This window comes from Xiphophorus hellerii, chromosome 21 (genome assembly GCF_003331165.1).
Source record: "Xiphophorus hellerii strain 12219 chromosome 21, Xiphophorus_hellerii-4.1, whole genome shotgun sequence".
In the NCBI taxonomy this organism is placed as follows: Eukaryota; Metazoa; Chordata; class Actinopteri; order Cyprinodontiformes; family Poeciliidae; genus Xiphophorus; species Xiphophorus hellerii.
In genome coordinates this window covers 9,636,263-9,657,681 of record NC_045692.1, presented here as the reverse complement: position 1 = coordinate 9,657,681, position 21,419 = coordinate 9,636,263, and the positions used below count along the sequence as shown (strand labels likewise).

At 35.8% G+C, this 21,419-nt stretch overlaps 1 protein-coding gene across 1 annotated transcript in view; it reads right to left on the bottom strand.

The window, feature by feature from the left end:
* The window catches only part of ctnnd2a (catenin (cadherin-associated protein), delta 2a), a 219,605-nt gene that overhangs the window by 154,788 nt on the left and 43,398 nt on the right, over positions 1 to 21,419 (bottom strand). Inside the window, 2 exon segments of the mRNA XM_032551622.1 lie at positions 1,996 to 2,018; positions 2,020 to 2,109. Coding sequence (XP_032407513.1) covers positions 1,996 to 2,018; positions 2,020 to 2,109 — 113 coding nt within the window.

Genomic DNA, 21,419 nt, shown 5'->3' with positions numbered 1-21,419 from the left:
ATTTTGATTTATTTACTGCAATACAGAATTCCTGTTGAAAAAGACATGAACACTACACAACTTTTAAATAGTTTAAAAATGTTTGGACCACTGAGCCCCAGGTGACTCCGTGGTAGAAGTGCACAATACAGAGGATGCAGTTCTCGACAGCAGCTCTCCTAAATTTAATTCCCAGCCCCAGGCCATCTATTGCAGATGAATGAATAAAGGCCCCAGTGGCTTTTATGCATTCAAATGCATAAAAAATACTTTTTGATCTTTGAATAATAATAAAAAGACATTTTAAGCACCTAACTGTTTACATCCAATACATAAATCAACTGTGTGGCACAACAGATGATGGCTGAACCACATTTTTCGATAAACAAAGGTCCAACATGAGTTGCACACAATTATTAGAGGTGAAACAGTTCATGAAATCAATCTAACCATCTGGTTCACTTGTCTCAGGTCAGAACAGGCATCAGCCAGTTTAGCACAGGTTGAGCATGGCCACAGTTAGTCATTTAATTCAATGATATAAAAAAACAAACAAGAAAAAAAAGAGTGGGCGCCTTATTTAAGACAGCACACATTTAAAAAGTTGTGATAGTCACTTTTGTCATTGCTACACATTTTATTTAAATTCCCTTTAATTCTTTGTAGATGTGTTTTTATGTGTTCCATTTATGTTTTTCTATGTGTATGATCAACTGATGAAGCATTATATTGTTGGATTTTAGTAATTGTATTATTTATACTATTTGGGTGCAGATTTTATATAATCCCACTGGGCTTTTGCCTCTTCCTACATTGTTATTATATTTTTCTTAATATCTTTGAACTGTATTTTAATTGTGCAAAATAAACTCTAAACTATTACTTAGAGTCTCCTTCAAGCTAGCATATGTAAATGGTCTTCACAATGAGAGGACCCCACATCACCTATGCCATTGTACTATTCTCTCTGAAGAATGCAGTAACAAAAATGGCACCTTTTATTTCCAACTTGGTCAGTTCATAATTTAATCCTGCCATTGAGCAAGTATTCACAATGGGTATATATACAATGTTGTGCAAACTGTGCAATATTTCTGTTGATGAATCTAGGAGCAACACATCCAGGTTTGTTAGCTCATATGCATAGACGCATTGGGTTATTGATTGACAACACAAACCAGAGAGAGCAAAGAAGGATATTTTCCTGAGTTTTAAGGAGCCTGTCAGTAAAAGGTTATTTGAGGCAAAAGTCTTAGCTAAAGCAATGAGTTATTTTATTTCTAAGTCTGATTTGCATGTGCAAGGTACTGGATTTCAACATAAAATTTAAGTACCACAGGACTAGAAATACGCCCTGCTGATGACACTTACACCAATAGTTAGTTCCCAAACATTATGAAGATGCACAAGATAAAACTGGCAAAGAGCTATCAATCATACAGTGCGTTTCATACGGTTTATTATTTGTGTGGTATGAGAAATCTTACAGATACCAGAAATCATTTTAACTATTATTTCAGCTCAGTTAGCGTTTGAGCAAATAATGGTTTATGATGCATTACCTATCTGTGAGATATGGGCGATATAAGCATGTTAGTGATCCAACACTGTTGGATGTGAATTTTGAGAACTATTACTGAGAGAGGCTATTGCAATGCAAAAATGATCTTGAAGAAGATGCAGTATAAATGTAGAAATAAATTTTATAACAGTAATATAACAAAATATGTGTAGTTATTTTCCAAAAGTATATATGAGGATTCAGCAGCACAGCTTAAATGATAATAGCAAAAGAAATGGATGCTCTTTGAAAGCACCAACACCTGACTCATAAATCAAAGTCCTCATCTGTATTTTAACTAACCACAGCCTGTGGGGAACAGGAGCAAACTGTCCTCATATGATCAGATCTTTCTCCAAGCTACACAAAAACTGCTATTCACTTAATTATCACAAAGCATCACACTGCCAGACACACACACACACATATATAAAAAAAAGTCCTTTCTATGTTACCTGATGCTGCTCATGCTGCCTGCAGTCTGATCCCAGCTTGCATCTCTCCAGCTGGGTGGCAACAATCTGACGTTCAGCTTCAAGTTCTCTGGTCAGACGTTCAAACTGAAGCTCCTGGCGAGATAAAAGATACACAGTCTGAGTTTCAATAATCAATATCAATCAAGGTATGCTAGGGAGTGTATTTCTATGCAAATACCTCACATATTTAGGTGGAAATACTCAACTTTTATTTCAAGTGTAAAAGGGAGAAAAAGCAACAGCAATAATGCATATTACAAGACAGTATTGTGACATCCATACATCCATTTCTCTAATCTCCACAGTGAGAAACAACAACTTTCACTTAGGGCTGGACAATGTGGCTAAACATGATATGTGTTTCACATCAGTCAATATTGATAATTTTCTATGTCAATTATTAATTTATTGTCCTCCCCTACTTTCACTTACAAGGTTTCTGACTTTTAGAAGGACACAATCCTCTTTTCCTTGTGAAAGTCTTTAAAAGTATAATAAAAAATATATTATACTCATTTGTAAGTATCTCACTAAAAAAATGAAAAGCATTATTTTTTTAATCTAAAAAAAAAAAAAACAAAAGCTAAAATGCAGAAGCAGTTTATGAAAAAGTAACTAATATTCTAATATAAAACCTGGGGTGGAACTTTCCACCGGATGGATTTGCATTTGCAAGAGATTTATTCATTGAATTAACTGTGAAAATGGTCACTTTCACCCTAAACCCTAGATACATTCATAAGTGTGTGTTTGTGAACAAGCATGTGTTGTTGTAGTTAATAACAGTGTGGAGGTGGATCAAGAATGCAAAAACAGTACCACGCTAGAGATATTCTGTATAGTATCTGAGCACATGTGTGAAAAACCTGAGACAAGAAAGAGAGTTGGAACAAGAAGAAGAGAGAGTGAATGCTGGTTTGATTGGTTTTCTCAAAGTCATTTGAAGCTCTGAGTGAGCCGATTCCCAGTCGCTATCTTGGGTTTCCAACTTCAATCGCATCCCGCCCCCCCAACAAAACACAGCACAATGCAATTCATCTCCCTCTCCATCTCTTCCATACATCTATTTTGCAAGTGCTTTCAGCAACAGCTCACTCATAAATATGCACTCTCCCCCTTTATCTGTTTTCCATTCAAATCGTTACCTGTTTTTTAAATGTTTTTTTTTATGCTTTAATTAAAACTCCAGAAGGACATTGGATATTGTGTGCACTACTTGTATATACAATGGTGCATTAAGCTCATTAGTTCACTGCTCATGTGATATAGGGCAACATAGAAACTAATTAAAAGCAATGTCTCATCCCACGAGAATATTAGTGACACAAATTCTATTACAACTTCCTTCTGTCTTTCTTTGTGCCTTCCTTTGTGTATTGGCATTCTTCCTGTCAGAAACTATTGTATAAATGTTATATCTTCAAACCACAGTAAGATAAATCTCCGATATGTGAACAAAGAAACAGGTTTTATCAACACTTGCTTGTCTGTAAAGTAAGGGACACAGGGAGTTTCCATTACACCCTTAGGACCTCCACTTGTGAATTACAGCTTTGTTTTACAAAGAGCTGCCTCACTTCAAAGCTCGGTTCTGCTTTCCATCGCACACTGTGTTGTCACCTCGTTTGCAGGAGTTACAAATTATTTAAATCCTCAAGGTGTAAAAATGTAAATCCCTAAACCCACAGTGTCATTATGCTAATCGATTAGTTATAATGCTTCAATGACCAAATTTATTTTCTGGCTTCTAAGGCAACAAGGTGATGTCTGGAACAGATGAGTGACATAATGGACAGGTTTTGCATTGGGAGAGAACTGTTCAATGTTACATAACCCTTCTTCAAAGCCTTTTATTAATTTTGAACACTTTAAACAAGAAAAGTTTGATAATTCGCACATGGCTAATGCCTTATTTATGAACCTGACAAGAAAGATTAGATTTGCTGTATTTTATGCTCACTCGTCAGTAAGGATGCAGTGAAAAGTCTTTTCTAGGTCTTTACAATAAATAAAAGCAAGTTGGGCAAATGTGATGCACCCTTCAGGGATAGTAAATAAATAATCATTTGCTTTATACCTACAACCAAAACTACACTACCCCTCCTAAATCCAAGGCTCAAGAACTGAATGGGCTCCTCTGTCTATAGCGTCTTGACATAGGTTTTTTCAGGGAAGCAAACGGATATTACCCCATAATTCAACACATAACTTTTGGGTTTTTTTGAGGAGCTCATCCATTTCAGGCCACTGCTGTCATGAATATGTTTAGGTACCTCTAAAATGTCAGCCCCAATGACAGGCAGCCCCAGTTAAACTCCCTCATCTCTGCCTGTATTAGTGAAGTTTCATGAGCTCGATTGAGATGTTCTTTTGATAGTCAACAATAAAGGGAAAAACTGGTAAAAATGTGCAGAGTTACTTTTAGATAAATGTAGATTTGATTGTTGTAGGATTGAAGCCTTTAATTTGAGTAAAATGTTAACTAAATTTGCTGAAAGTCAAACAAAAGGGAATTTTATTACTCTCGTCTTAGAAAGGGGAGTAAAAAATTGTCGGTGTACAAGTTATTGAAAACTGATATACAATTTTACCAAGACACCCTTTTAAATCATTTCTAGAATTATGAGGGCTTGTATGAAACTGGGAATATGTAATATATGCTCAATAAGTACAGTCTGAAGCATGACAAAATGCACCAACTTTTAATTTGTATCAAGTATTTACCAGGATTTCTAAAAATTATTATTTACTTTATTTTTCTTTACATAGTAGCAGGCCTTCTGGACGGTCTGACAGTCTGAGAAGTTGACTATTTTGTTGTTATGCTGAAATTGATAATTAATTTTTAGAATTATTATATGGGACACTAGAAACGTAATACAAAGTCTCAAAGATATAATAGTGAAGAATACGTGATCAGTACAAATAATCCACAGGATAGGCTAAATTTGCTTATTCCTATACAGGGGTGTGAGGCGGGGATTAGAGTGGGGACATTTATCTATTACATAAGGGCAATTTAGAAACATCAGTTTTTAGGATCTATCTAAATCTAGAAAAATTTAAACCTTAGTTCAAATGCCACAGTATTAAAACATGATTATTTGTTATTTGTATGTGTGAAAGTTGTACCACCTGGATATTTACATAAATCACAATTTGGCAGATCCACAATGGACGAGTTTGGACTTTACTGACTCATATTCCAATCCCTGTATTTAAATAAATATGTGTTTATGTTTCTCTTAAGGCAAATAATATAAGGCTTCAATGTTGCACAGGTCTTACTGTCTAGAACAAACAAGACATAGAAAGCAAAGCCCCCAATTAGCCACACAGATCTCTCTGGCAACTGCAGACCCCCATCTAACCCAAACATTACACAATGAGTCCAAACTACAGCCCTCGCCTATTCACAAACCTGGATCACTCTCACAGGGTTTCTGCTGATGTATTAATTATACAATGCAGCGCAGGGAATTATCATAAGGCTTCGGAATGAAAAAAAGAAAAGAAAAAAAAGACAAAATGTTCTGAACTTCTAGGTCAGTCTGAAAGATGCAAGATGCAAAGTGCATGAATGACTTAGACTATCCCAAAAGCAAAGACATCAGCAATGAATTTTGAGGAGCTTCTCTTGCTGCCCATCAGTTATTAATGGGTTATAACTCCATGTTGAAACAATTTGGAGTCCAGTGATGTATATAAATGCTGTTCTTTCCATGTGTAGATTATCTGAGAGAGTTATTCTTGAGATCACACGGTGAAATTCTCAGAATAAATAAAGAAAGCATTTTCACTCCTTCTTTGATCCAACCTAAGAAGAGTGAAAAGTGGAGGGAATTGCACTATCCTCCATAGACAGGAAATATATGCAAAATCTTAGACATCATCTTCCTCATATATGAACAGAGAAACTGTCTTGTAAAAATCATGATTTCCCTTTATGTACTTGGTCTTTTTTCAGGTTTTCTTCATAAGTAAGATAATTCAAAGTACAATAATTAGAGGAAAATATGAAGGGGAAGCGGTACCAGGATTACTTGCCACTTCTTTGTCACAACCTTGGATATTAAAATCAGCTTTAGTGCTTTGAAAAACAACAACTTAAGCTCATGTAGAAAGTTTAGGATTTAGCAGAGAACCATTTCTGCTTACCCTCCCTATGTTTGTCCTGTCTGTCACCTTAATGAGCATGTAAAACCCCATCAGGAATAGAGCTCTGAAAAAGGAACACTGGAGGACAGGAAAGAATGAGAAAAGAGAAAGGAATCCAACAGAGACCAAGACGACTGCTGATGAATGCCACATGAAATGATGCCCAACGGATGGAAACCTGATCCACTTTAACGTGTCTTTTTGCATGTGTGCAAAAAAAGAGAAGGTAGTTTAAGTCTGCCAAGAAAGGTGCATCATTGCCTTACTACACAAAAAGCATCTAAAATATAATTCTAGTGTTTAAATCTAAATCTACTTTAAATCTAAATGTGATGAGAGGTAAATTGGTCCACACCATCTCTTAAAATTAGGAGCATTTAATCTTATGAGTTTTGATGAACCAACCACTTTATGAAAATAGGGGAAAAATCTTAAGAGTTTATGGAAACAAAAATAATACGGAGTTGTTAAGAGGAAATTATGGTGCGATTGTAAGACAGTGTAACATGTCAATATGATTCTTACCTAGGGGTTTTATAGGGAATGCATATTTTCCATGCTAATAATACAACAGCTATTTGAACCCTAAACACTGCATTCACATTTTTAAAATCAACTACAGTCAGTAGCTATGTTGGGTGTGCACTGCTTACAGAGGACTCTATACCAGCTGAAGTGTTTGTCGTGCAGCTTGCTCTGAAAGCCCTCATCCATCACTTTTTTTTTTTTACATTTCTTGCATTATCACACAAAATAATGTAGACATGCTGCTCATCTATTCCTTGTGTGATAGCATTCCCCCCACTGCTCGCTTTACATGCTCTACAGTATGTGAGCCACAAAACTGGAAAACAGTACATATTTGATCGAATGAGTCCATTAAGAGAGATTGGGCTTGAGGGAAAACATAAAAACTCCAGATTTATATCAGTGTGCATGCCATCAAAGGCAATAGCATGAAGGACTGCGTTAGATATTTTGTATTCAGTGATGAATTTCTACATAAAGCATGAGTACCTGCCGTTTTCAAGGTTGAGAGCACAGGTTTTACCTTTGCAATAATCTATATTCCTAATTTACCCTGACAACTTAAAGAATAATAATAAAAATATTTAAGTTGTCTATAGTACCACTCATTAGGTCACATATACTTATCAGTGACAATGAATGTTATTCATTTTTAATTATGCGTTTGAACTTTTTTCCAGCATGGTACCTTCAAGAGAATTATTTTATGATGCGTCACTGACTGTGACAAGAGTTATATGTGGATATATCAGAGAGGATTTCAACCTGTTAACATTAGAGCTTCATGCATGGCACAAAGTAGGGTGGGACATTAAAGAAGAAGGACTATGTCCAAGGACATCAACTTGTACTCAAGTCAAAACCTAAAAGGTTGAAAGTAGGACACAAATATGTGTTGCAACAAGTTAAAGATCCCAAACATTCAATAAAACTGGTTTTGGAATGAATAAAGCAAGTGGACAATAATCTCAAACCAAAAAAAAGAAAGAAAAAAAAAAGAATATTTTATTGGCCAATCGTTTTAAAATAACATTTTAAAACATTAGTGGTCATCTAGCCAGTTTGTCAACAAGCCTGTTGATGCCTGCACAAATAATTCAGTTTGTCATTTCCTGATGGACAGTTTAAAAAAAAAAAAAAAGTAAAGAGTTTCTGGAAATGTTTGAGAGAGCACGTACATTTCCAACTCATTTTTTTTCTCATCTTAAGGTCTTTGTTGTAGAATCTTCTTCCCTGAAAAAACCCAGATACATTTTTAAAAGCTCAAAATTAATATTGGATTAATGCTCATGAATTCTGAAATTATGAAAATAATGATCATACCAATGCACAACTCTAGCTTGCTTTATTCTGCATCAGTTATGCATACGATCAGTTGTCCTTTCTCACAACACGCTGCTACACACTAGAGACAAAACTCAGACCTGTAGCAGTGATGTACTTCCCTTTTGCTTAGACAGCCTAGATCTTTGAAAAGGGCTTCAAAGTCGTAGTTTATCTGACTTCTGTTTTCTATGAAACTTTCAAACAAACCCATAAACACTTATGTAGCATGGATGTGGTTAAAAAGAGAAAAAAAAAAACATATACTTTCCACCATCTCTCTATAGGTAAACAAGTCAATGTCTAGAATAAGCATCTTGAATTCTAGAACGCCATAAAAATAATATAAAAAAATAAAATAAAATAAAAAAAAAAAACACCATTATCCAGACCTGAGATATGATTGCCAACAGCTGGCCTATAACAGTTTTATATGCATTATAAATATGCAACACACAAACACAGCAGTACTCTGACAGATCTCTCCCACGTTAAATTATTTAAGGGTTCTGTGGGCAAAATGAAATCAACTCTCTTTTAGTCTGCAAATCTTTTCTTTTCTCACTGTGGAGCTGTTTTGTGAGAGTACAAACGTCTCTTTGTCACATCGAAGATGAGACAATGAAGATAAAATGTCGGTTTGTTGTCGTTCCACAATTCAACATGAATTTTAGGCAGTTAAATAGTTCAGATTTTAATGATTTGAATTGTGCAGGGTTGATGCAACAATTATGGATTTTGCAATATTTGTTGTCATCCAGACGATCTTATTCTCCTGCTACATCATGTACAAAAGTCAACAGGAAGCAGCAGCCAAGAAGTTCTTTTGATGACGTTGGTTTCTAGAACAACAGTATGCACGAGTAAATGTCAGATTAACTATGATTCAGTCTTTTTAGGCTAGAGAACCAATACAAAACAATAAGAGAGAGAGAATGGACTAGCACAAACATTGGACTGACTTATTAGCTCTAATGAGCTCAGATAAAAAAATAAATGAATACATTAAAAAAACATCTAAAAGGAAGCAGAGTTTTCTGTTGCTCCCATATCGGCAAATAATAACTGTAAGTCATTATCTTCAGACTTTTGTTACTTTGTCTTTGTTTAACTCTTGTTTTTAAATGTCATAACAAAATTATTATGATGATTTTCATTTCCACTGCAGATTTAACAGATTTAAGAGCGACATGAAAAGATAGAGGTCATTGTGCTAACTTGACACTTTACAGTTGTTAAGTCATTAGAGATTAAAATATGTGATTCTTGAGCAATTTTTCCTGCAACAATATTGCAACATGTTTATACAGCTGAGAAATTTGCTTCAGTAGCAACACTTTTAGGCCCGTCACATACTGTACTATCCTATAAGATAGGCATCGCCTCAGGTCGTGGTTTTACACTGAAATGCTCTCATATGTTCCTATATAGCAGGGGCGCCCAAAGACGATCCTCGAGGGCCGGCATCCTGCATGTTTTAGTTCTCTCCCTGGTTTAACGCAAATGATGGCTCGTTAGAAGGCCTAAGAAGAACACCGACATGCTGAAAAGGTTGTTGGTATTACCAGGGAGAGGACTAAGACTGTGCGGGATGCCGGCCCTCAAGGACCGACTTTGGGCGCCCCTGCTATATAGGATCAACATTAATCTTATTTCGCCACCTTTGCCAACAAGGTCATTAGTAGAGGAACCTAAGACGGAATGCAGAAAGAATAAAATTGAGATGATTAAAGAAATAAGGGACAATAAATTGCAAACTGAAATCACAGACAGCAGCCCAGGAGGACTCAGGAATTATGGTGAACAACAGAAGCAAGGGAGCCACTGGAGCAATAAAACCACGACAGCAAGCAGTGACTGAAAACTGGAGACTTGAAGAGCAGTGATTAAACAGGTGAGAGATTACACTGATGTTCTGCAGCTGAGAGAGACCATGAACTTCCCCAACTAAGGAACAATGAAAAACAAACAGGTTTGAAATCCATTAAAACTGACAATAAGGAAATAGGAAAAAGATAAATAAAATGAATTCCAACTTGGAAAACATGGACAATGGCAAATGTCATTCTTGGTTGGATTATAGCTCAGATCAAATAATCAAGACAGACAATTAAACTGTTCTATGTTGCTACAAGCCTTTTGGTTTTTTTGCTTCTTTTCTGCAGATTTTTTCAACTCCTGTTTAGTGGGATTTTCCATGAGGAGGTAAACATCAACATGCTTAAGCACTTTTTAAGCAAAAGACACATTATTGCTACAATATCTGAATTTAAATGTTCCAACTGGACAGCCTTCTGTTCTCAGCTACATGGGTTTACACATAGATGTGCAACAACACACATGCAATGTTAAAGTTGAAGCTAGCTTTTATAAATTTATAAGACAGAAGGATTGGGTTCATGCTCAGTGAGTGTGGGTTTAGCAACAGACAAAATGTCATTTCGAAAATGTCACTGCTTAAATGCCAATGCAGCTCCCTGCGCCTCTTAGAGTGTTGATTTGTGTTTGTGGGCGCGCACGCAGGCATGCGTGTGAACAACAATTGGTGCACACTCGCTTTTACCCCATAACACAAAAACTGTGTATCCATAAAGTATACATAAAGTAAACTTTTTGTAACTTAATTGCTAAAATAACATTTTCTGTGGATGCAGAGAAGAGTTAGTAGAAAATGTTTGTTTAAATCCCCTGTTAGTACTGAGTATACTGTAGAAATAATAGTAAAAAAATAAATAAATCAGACTGACAGACTAGGGGCTAAAAAGTTTCTCATCATCTACAACCTATTTTGACATGCATCTTAAGCATGCACTCAGAAAGCGCTCCTAATTTCTCGTTAATCTTTTTGGGTTATTTTGATATCAGATTCCTGTTATGATTATTTAAAAGTTGACTAAATTAAAATGTCTAATTTAGCTGCTTCAAGTATGTCAAAATAAAGATCACAGACAGGAATGAGGGGCTTTAGGGAGGAAGAATATATATTTTAGAGACAATTTAATATTTCAACTAAGGGAGGTGATGGCAGCTTTTTAATATTTTTTTTAGAACAAATTTGACTTCCTCAGACCAGACGCAACATTCTTGCCAAGAAAAAAAAAAAAGCTGAATATGTTAACACTCTTTTTCAAGACTTGCTTGTGCAAAGCCCCTGAACAGGACACACTCCTTTTTTCTTCCCAGTGCATCATCTCTGATGTGAAATGTGGCTAATGCATAAATGTGAAAAACTGATTCTACGAAAGAACAAGCATGGATGCAAAAAATATCTTCCATGGAAGATGGATTTAAAATCCAGTTAGTAGCTTCCATATCAACCTCTTCTGAGTGTGTTCACCGCAACATAACGTGGCAGATGACTCCAGGAGCAACCCCAAAGGTCTCTCTTCTTCCAGAACTCACAAGCACTTGTTTTGATAGATTAGTTGGTGCAAGTAAATTGAAACTTCTGCCATCCTTTTTGAGCCTCGTTCAGATATGTCCACAAAGAAAAATGTAAAAGCACCATGTCCAAATTGAACCAAGTCACTGTGGGTTTAAGAGTAAAAATATTTATTTATTTATTTTTCAAATTGGATTTTAAATTGCTCGAGTTTATATGGGTGTGTATGCAAGTGTGGGAAAAATCCTAGTGTGCATCTAAGCGTAACTGATGTGTGCATGCCAGATACAGTATGCAAGTCACTAAGCATAAACTAAAGTGACAAGCATGGAGCTAATAATAATAATTTTTAAAAATCACACACAAACCCTCAGGATAAATTCTAAGATTAATAAAATGCTTCATCTGTCTGTCAGCTTCTTCATCTCAAATCCATTCATACAATTAAAATTAACCTCTTACTAACTGAACATGTATTGTGTCTACAAGAACGTATTGGTACATGCAAGAAGAGATATCAAGCTAAATAAAGATAAATAGAATAATAGATTCTTTAGGTGCATAAAGTCAAATAGCTTTGCCAAACTAAAAGTATCACTTTCAGCACAGCTTTGACTACTCCACGCCTAAATCTAACTAAAGTTTGAAAACAGGATGACGTGAGGTTAAGCTGATTATTATTTCAGAATATAGTGTCATTTTATTCAAATGTAGAAGTCAGTGAAAAGCATTCATTATTGTGTAAACGCAAGCCATTTGCATCAGGGTTTAATCTCCCATAAGCTCTGTTTTGACTGGTTATCTCTGCCTCAGCAACTGCAATGAATTCAAGAATATAGAGATGCTGACATCATTTTTGTCCGTGCTAAATGTTAGATGCAGTGCTTGTCAAGGTGAAAATTAGTTCAATGGAGGATTTTATGTTACTCCAAATTACGACAAATGTCATCTTAAGGTACTTTAGAAAACAAACAGATCCAGTTCAAATGCAGCTTATACAGAATTCAATATAATCTAAATTCAGTGCAGATCAATAAAATTCATTTTAGTGCAGTCTAGTCGCCTTTTTCAGATTATGTTCCAATTAAATACAGTTCAATTTGATTCCAATGACAGTTCAGAATAGTCGTAGCTTTTAGTTCATAAAATGCCGACTGGGAATTATTTCTCTAAGTAATTTGATTTTGTATCATTCATCCTGACCAAGTACATGTTTATTAATCTGTTCATTAAATATCATATTGAAACAAATGATTAAACTGATTTCCCAATTTGTTTTCTGTATTGAAGGAAAACACACCAAGTAAAACCTTGATGTATTAAATTTTTAACAAGTATTTTATAAGCTAATTCTCCAACTTATACAATAGGATAAAATGATTCTAGACTGATGTACACATTTTATAGTATAATGAGTTAGACAGAACATAAATCTTGAATCTAAATAAAGTGCCCTATTTAGTGCCTGTCCACAATTGCACAGGTGTGCATATTTTTTTGAACAAGTTGTAAAGTTAAAGGTTTTTGATCGTCTTAAAATATCTTACAAGTGAATCCTATTTACAATATGTGTGGTGTTAATCAGTTTAATGAGCTTCTTTGAACTAGAAACTGTGATGCCACTGTCCTAACAGGTTACAGCAAACCATGTAGCATTCCACATCACAAACCTGCAAACAAGTTTGCTACAGAACCAGTCTAAAGAAGTACTGTCCGCTCTGCTCCCTCGTGGAAACACAATTTTTAGTTAAACCTTGATTTCAACAGGCAAAAAGAACAATTTCTAATTTGCAATTTTTGCCAAAATGAGAAACTGACCTTGTTGCCCTAACATTACACAGTCATGTAAAGACTCCTGTTGGCCCATAAGAGAAGGCTAATAAGCACCTTTCAGGATCCCCTGTAGTTTGCTTCTAGTTGGAGATGCAATCATTTACCTGCTTCAATAAACCTAACATCAACTGGGCAAAGTAGGCAGTTTGAGAGGATCATGTTCTTAAATTTCTCCAGGACATTTAAAGCACTTCAAACTAATTTATAATGTCAGAAACTTCCAGAATAAACAGATGGATGCCTCCACATTCTCTTAGATTAATGACTACCTGACACACTTAAGGCATCCCACAGACTCAGGCATACTTCACTTCCCGGAGATTCTTGTGTACCAGAAACTGGATTCGAGGAGGACTCAAAGCAGACATCCACAGGACATGTTCATACAAAGGTCAGTTTTATGGCCGAGTACGAATAATTGGTGTCACACAGTGAACCACTTGGCCAGTGTTGACATCAAGTATGTGAGACAACCAGCTGATGTGGTTTAGAGACAACCTGTCCCAAGAATATGCATCATGACTGCCAATTTCTGTGGAGCACAGAAATGTTTGCTGTTACACATCTTACAAAAAGGGTGTAAAACTAAAACCACATCAGACAACCCTAAGCATGGCTTTTAGGACAAAGCAACTACAGTATGTGACTTCAGTTAGAGGGATTTATGGGACCAGAGCATCAGGACATCCTTTGTGCACACAGAACATCCATAATGACTTCTGAAGCAATCCTAGATTGAGATCTTCGACAATTTGTCATTTGGAAAAATAAAGTACTTGTAAAATAAATTTAAAAGAAATGCATTTAATTAAAATGGCTGGAGCTTTTATGTAGACTTTATAATTGATTTTCAGCATGTCGAAATCTTTTCTTTTAAGCATTAAAATAAAGTTTCAATTTATTTTCTAGCAATTAGGTAGATATATATGCATTCCAACAATGTCATAATTGTTTTAAGTAAAAAAATAAAATAAAAAAATTCAGCACATCTTTAGCATTTGAGCAGATATTCTCATTTGTGGGTTGTGCACATAAACAGAGATGTTATCTCCAAGTGGCTGACCTCCACCTCTAATTGGCAACAGAGAAGCTGTCACAGGGCAGAAGAAGAACACTGTAGCCATATCATCTAATTAGATAGAGAGAAAGTGATGAAAAACTGAGAAGAGGAGGCAAAAGACAGTGGAGGAAGAAATGTGGTGTTCCTAAGACCACATTAATTTACTCAGCAATAGATGTACAGAAGAAAATGATTGACGGCCAGAACATTAACAAATACTCACAGATGTAATAATGTTATGAAATCAGTTCATGTATTTCCATCTTTATCAAGTTCAATGTACCACATAAAACATTGCTAATGTTTCCTTGTATTGCTTTACCAATTAGCAACAACAAGAAAGTCATCAACGTTAGCTCTACAGAAGTCTCGTCTTGTCCAGTCTTGTCCATTTACACTGTTGATGAATACAAGATCGGGTTTTCTCTGTTTTGTTTGTATTCAGCCATAATAGATAAAATTATTGTAGAAATCCAGATATTGTATATTCCTTTCTATCAATAACTCCAGCACCAACACAGAATGTGTGTGGATGTTGTTACTGTCAAATTCTTTCCCCTTTTGGCAATGCATCATTAGGTAGAAACATGGCTCCCAGGCCCCCCTCTGAGAAAAATGGAGGCTAGAGGGAAGTGACGGGAGGAGTGATAGAAGATGACAGAGGCAGAATGATTAAAAACAGAGAAAAATAAAGGGGAGGAAAAACTGCAGTGGATGACAGCAGGGGGGTTATGTATACAGATCAGATGCAAGAAAGCAAAACAGAAAGAAGCCCGACAGAAACCAGAAGCCAAAAATACACCTTGAGCGGATGCAGCTAAAGTTGAAAGTAACATGACTTTTTCATGGTATTAATTTCTGACTGAAACCATTCAACACAAATGAAAAACAAATGCATCTGCATAAAAAGCTGCTTAAACTCCAGAAAAACAAATGTTTGTTGTTTTTTTTTTCCTCAATGGGATTTGATCTAAGCTATCATTCATTTTAATATAGTTGGGAAAAAAGTTTGACTGATAAAAAAAAAAAAGCCCATATTGCATGCAGAAAATTGAGAAAAGTTAAGGAAAAAAAATCTTGCTGTTTTAATCTTCTAAGATTAACTTGGTTTGGATGGTAGTTGAGGTAAAAACGGGCAGTGGAACCACCAATACCGTTTATGGTGGGGATGTTGTGCTGCTGACCTCCACCCGGGACATGGAACTTCGAAGACCTCCTGAATCCCACCAGCAAGTCTTCTGTTGTCGAAGCCTAAGCTGATAACTTTGGGCGGGGCTCTTTGATCTCTGGTACTGAGGTCACCAAGGTGATTAAAAAAAATAAATAAAAAAATACTTCTGTAGCGAGTTGTGATTTTCATCCTGGCCATGAAAAACAAAGAACCTGAGTCATATTATCTAGTCTAAAGTCTCAGTGAGATCTGTACACTACATTCCCCCCATCTCACTACTACTGGATTCAGATTTTTGTGTTTTGGTTTTTTTTAAACTTTGTGTTTCATGATTAAGTTTTGTTATTTATGCATCAAATCTGCCACATGTCTGCATGCATTTGCTTCTTACACCCATATGACAATTACAAATTAGTCTCGTGATCAAGGGTGTAAAATGTACATACAGAAAGATGGAGAACTTAAATATTTGCCATGCTGTCACCATCTTGTATTTGTCTTTTGACTCCTAATAATTGCCTGACCCTCTTCATCTGAACGTTCATCACTCTACACACTGTCAATTAAATTCAATACAAACTTTAAAGACACATAGTTCTGGTGCCAAAAAGTACTGAAATAATTATTAGCAGAATTAAATAAGAATACGAGGCCGGATAGTCTGCCATACCAAGGTACATCAAGGTTAGTAGATCTTCAACAGATCATACAGAGCATCTCCAGGGGCAGAATAAGATTAGGCAACGTGTTGCTACTACATTCGAGTAGCGCTTACATAAATTTAGTAGCAGTCCTCCTAATATGAAGTCTATATGACTGAGTTGTCATTCATGCAATAGCTGAAGATTACATTGTTTGTTACAACACAAAAAAAATGTGGAAGGCCTATACTAATACACTTCTAATAATTAGAAAAAATACTTCCCATAAAAACACACAGAACTGTTTTGAAAGTAGTCTAAGATTAATGGACATTCTTTACAATTAACTACTCCTATGGATTTCAAATTTCTGATATGGTTTAGAAATTATTTTTTTTCTATTAGTCATATAGCTTAAAATTTGAGAGGCTTCCTTTTTTTTCTTTTTACCATAATTGTGAATATGTTCATGTGGGTACATGTGGGAAAAGAATGGCTTTGTAAGCCTGTCAACCACTGAAAAAGATGTGCAATGTTCTATTCAGTAATTATTGGGGGGCGGGCTGATGGGTCACTGTGATTTCTTTGATGTACAACATGGCATTACTTCTGTCTTTGTGTCATGCTGAGGATAGATAATCAATTTGATAAATGAACCACGGCAGAGGAGCAAATAACAGGACAATAGAATAATAATTCTGTCCATATCCATGCATGCAACATTCATTGTAAAACATATTTGACAGAGAAGGGAGAAAATGGACAGATTAAGACAGTTTTTAAAACAGCTTAGAGATGAAGGATAAACTAGTAAGAAATCAGCTTGAGATGCAGTTTGTCCCAAAGATTTGTTATCTGACACCCTTCCTAGTCAGCACTTTTTGCAGAGATAGACTGCTGAGTACTTCCATCCTTGCATAGTGGGCAGAACACATCCATAACAAATGCACCAACATGGAAAATATTAAAAGAAATGTAATATTTAGCTATTTAAAAAGGATACAAAATTTGAAATGATTTTCTGCTTGAACCTGTACTGTATTAAATAAAAGCACCAGGAACAGAATGTTGTCTTTATGAGCCCTGGCCAAAGGAGTACAAGAAGAGATCATGAATCATTTTCTTTGCCTAACTAAACTACCATCATGCATCAACAGACAAATATTCTCTTCTTTAGATTTGCAAGCTGATCTCTGGAATTTATTTTAATGCTTAAAAGAAAGCCACACACACACAGAAAAAAGAAACAGTTGGGAAAATACAGCTCTGGAAAAAAATTTAAAGACCACTGCACTAAACCCTATTGAAAACCTCAGTTATTCCACCAAATATTGATTTCTGGTACTGATTGCACATACAAAAACAAATTGCATAGAAAAACTACCAAAACAATAATTATCCATACCAGACCTAGTTTTACATCAATTTTGCAAAGAAGACCAAGCAAATGTGTTCTGTGTAACAGCTGAGCTAGTAAATTTGTTCCGTTACAATGGACATGTGAACTGAATGTTAGTAGTCATAAATTTATGAATCAGAGTTGTCAAAAGAAGGAAGAAAATATGCTACTTGAACAATCAATCAACTAAAAACCTTTACTGGGATGGTAAAACCAAACCACTGTATGTTTGGATTTTTTATCAGTCTTTGTGTACTTTAGTTTTTGAAAACTGTTCCACTTATGAGGAAAGGGGATGTAGCTCATAAATCCTCTCTAAATTAAAATGTGGAAGGGAGGGACAAAAGAGAAGTAATCCTACTTGATGTTGGCAGAGGAATAACACCTCAGAATTGAGACAGGCCAGTATGAGCACAAAAAGTACTGTATATTTCTCCAGATAAGGAAAATACATGTATGTACAGTCATGTTAAAAAGAAATGACTTTTCTTTCAAAGAGTATAATGTAGTTATGAAACAAAAGCAAAGCTAAAAATGCAATCGGTAAGTGCACTCCATGATCCAACAACCTTTGGATTATTTATTTTCTTTTTCCTGCTAATGTCTGTAACACACCACATAAAGTTCAAAAGCAAATATAATATTTCATTACTATACATATCACTGTGCTAGAACAACCCAAACAAGAGTAAAATAAAAACTTAATACACCCATTCACTACAACAGGTAAAATGTTACTGAAAACACAATCTATGTAAGCTGAAGTGCCCAAATTTAGTGTAGGGCTTTCTCTTGTACTTTTGTCAATAGTTTCCTTTTATAAAGTGTGTGTGATGGGGCTCCATTATGACTCGGCTAAAATGCAATGCCAATGATATAGTTCAACTTCAAAGGGCGTTTCTTTATATTCATCTTCAGATGAAAGAAAACTGGAGAAGCTGTGTAATATATTTACTGTAAGGTGGATATGACAACTAAGGCAGGAATAACGTGTATGCGCCCACGATGAACTGTGACCATTTATGCTAGAACTGAAAGTTAAGTTTTGTTTTGTGTGTGTGTATGATGCTTCCATGTCGGTGCAAATTTCAGTGTTTAGACTACGTTCAAGTTTGTGATGGCTCCTTTGTCACAGTGTTATTTGAAAAAAGCCAATTCTTAAGAAACAATAAACGCAGTCTAACATTTATGAATCAATAAAATTTTTCCTTCACACACATTGAAGCCCCCTCAAATAAACAAAAGCAAATAGAATATGCTTTCCTTCAGGTTGAGGGTTGACTGCAATGGTTCACTGGGTTATTGCTTTGAAAACCCAGGGAGATGATATATGGACCAGGTTAAGAAAGCTAAACTGAGGTCTTTGAAAGGTTTATTGAAATGTCACTGTGGGTTGTGCACATTTTAGCCTGAAGAAGAATATATGATTATTCAGCTTTATGGAATCTAAACCCAAATTACATCATTTTTGTGTAAATGTCAAGACCTGGGATAATGGTAGATTTTCACAAAATTTATAATAATGACTTGAGCCATAAAATGACAGATCATCTTAGAGAAAAAGGTAAGGCAACATTAAAGTTAACTCTATTCAATGATGTCCCTCCATTCTTTTCAGATGAGATGAAAGCTCAACTTCTGGATGTCAATGCACACACCATATTTGGAAGAAGTATGGTTCCTTTATACAATCATAAAAAGTAAGAATGAAAAGATGTACTTCAAATTTGTTGTTATAAAAACCCACTAATGAAATAAGCAAAGATTTCAAAGCAAATCATTAGTCCAAACAGAGAACCAAGGACATTCTTACATGGTTTCAGAGAGAGATGCAAAACTGCATGAATTGCCTAGTCAATCACTTGACTTAGATCTAAAATTGAGACTACTGAGTTCTCACAGTGAAGGGGCACTCTCTGGAGTCGGATGACTGTCAGTCATACCATGTATTAACCAGAACCCTTATACAATGCTTGAGACTGGAACTAGACATTGAAACAGTCTGGTGTGCTTGTTAAGAGAATGACAAGGCCAAAGGTATGAGCAAACATAGTCAGAGGAAGAAGAGGGTGACAACGAGGAAGAAAAATACAGAACCAGAAGTAGTGTTGTGGCAGGAAAAGTTAGCAGAAAGTAATGAGCTGAGATCTGAGCACATGTGAGGAAATGAAAAATTGAGTTGACATTGACCTCAGGTGTTACAGGGCAGCCCAACAGACCCACGGGAAAAAAAAACAACAAAAAAAAAAAAAACAGCTCTCAGTTTATTTTAGGATCATGAATATATCCATCAATTTGGTCCCTCCAGTGACATTTAAACACTGCTGTTTGCATGAGAACAGAAGCACATACATGAAAGCAGTGAATGTGTTAAGGATAATAATTCTATGCTATTTAAATCTGCTCAGTCTATCCTATCTTACATCTATCACTATGCCTGGAGTAATCTACAGGCTGCGTTCTAAATATTTAATGCCAGGTTGACAGACCCAGAGAGAATCTAGAGCTCCAGAAGAGCCAGAGCAGACTAGTGTGGGGTAAATGCTTCACCTTTCAGGGGCAGATTACAGATGCACAGAGACAATGACTGAGGGCTGCAAAAGGTGAGGGTATAAATCTGACTTGACAGGAAGGTTGTTTTAGCCTTTACACCCCATACTGCAGCAGAGGTGAAGAGGCAAAGTTGGAAAAAGTCATGGCACCTAAAGGGAAAAGTGCAAAGGTACAGAGGGGGTAAAATGACAGAAAAGCACTGCGGTAGGCAGACAGAGCACAGAAAGGGGAAAAAAGAGAATAGAAAACTGAGAATGGCAACAAGGAAAGCCACAAAATTATAACAGAGAGGCATGAAAGGAGAAGGAAGATGATATATATGGGGGAAAAAAATCACAAAAACAATAATAATTGAAAGCCATTGGGAATCATTAGGAATACAAGATGTGTTAATGTCAGTAAACAAAAGGCATACCAGTTTTAATCCAAACCATGGGGCTAAGTCAGACAAGTAAGACAGAAGAAAAAGTGATGAAGAGAAGTTAAATAAAAAGTTCAACAAAAGTGACAGATGACAGGCAAGTTTTTGTCTGCCCCCGAAGCAGTGGTACCACAGAGACATAATACAGATGGAGAACAGCAATGGGAAGACATCTGAGTGGGAGGTAGAAATGAGAGACTGACAAGGTACAGAGGTTAAAGAAGACACTGGTAGGACGAGAATACAAATAATTATGGTTAGAGGCCGGGGAGTGAATGAGAGATGGAAAACAAGATAATAAGAAAGGACATTGACGGGAGGAAAGATACAAAGAAATTGGCAAAGAAAATTAATCAAAAAAGGAAAGCAGAAAAGCAATAAAATATGAAAATAAAAAAGTAAAATAATCAGAGGACTGATAAAAATAAAGGAGAGAGTGCAGAGAGACAGACAGAAAAGTACATTTTTAGAACATCTCTTGTGACAGTTATATTTAGGCCAGACTGGGTAGAGCTGCTACCATGGGCATATCCCACTGACAATATGACATTTCGACTCCAAATTGGTAGGAAAGAAAAGAAAAAAATATAGAAAATGACGTTTCATCCTCTTCTGTCTCTAAATTATTCAAGTCCTTGGTTAAGAGAATTCCTGGATGATGACACGACTTGTAAAGAAAAGCTGATCGTTCACAGAAAAGACGGAGGGGACTTAAAGGCTACCTTTCATAACATTCATCTCCCTGCACATCTCCCTCTTCTTGCTATCAATGAAGTTTATGAAAGGACAAGTATATACATGTATTGCTAAGTACTGTCTCATGCAACAAGAACTCAATATGAAAAGGGAAAATAGCACCAATCATGGATGTATAAACCCCTGAATGGAATGCACTATTCTGGAAATATTTAGTAAGTGACTCATATTCAGAAAT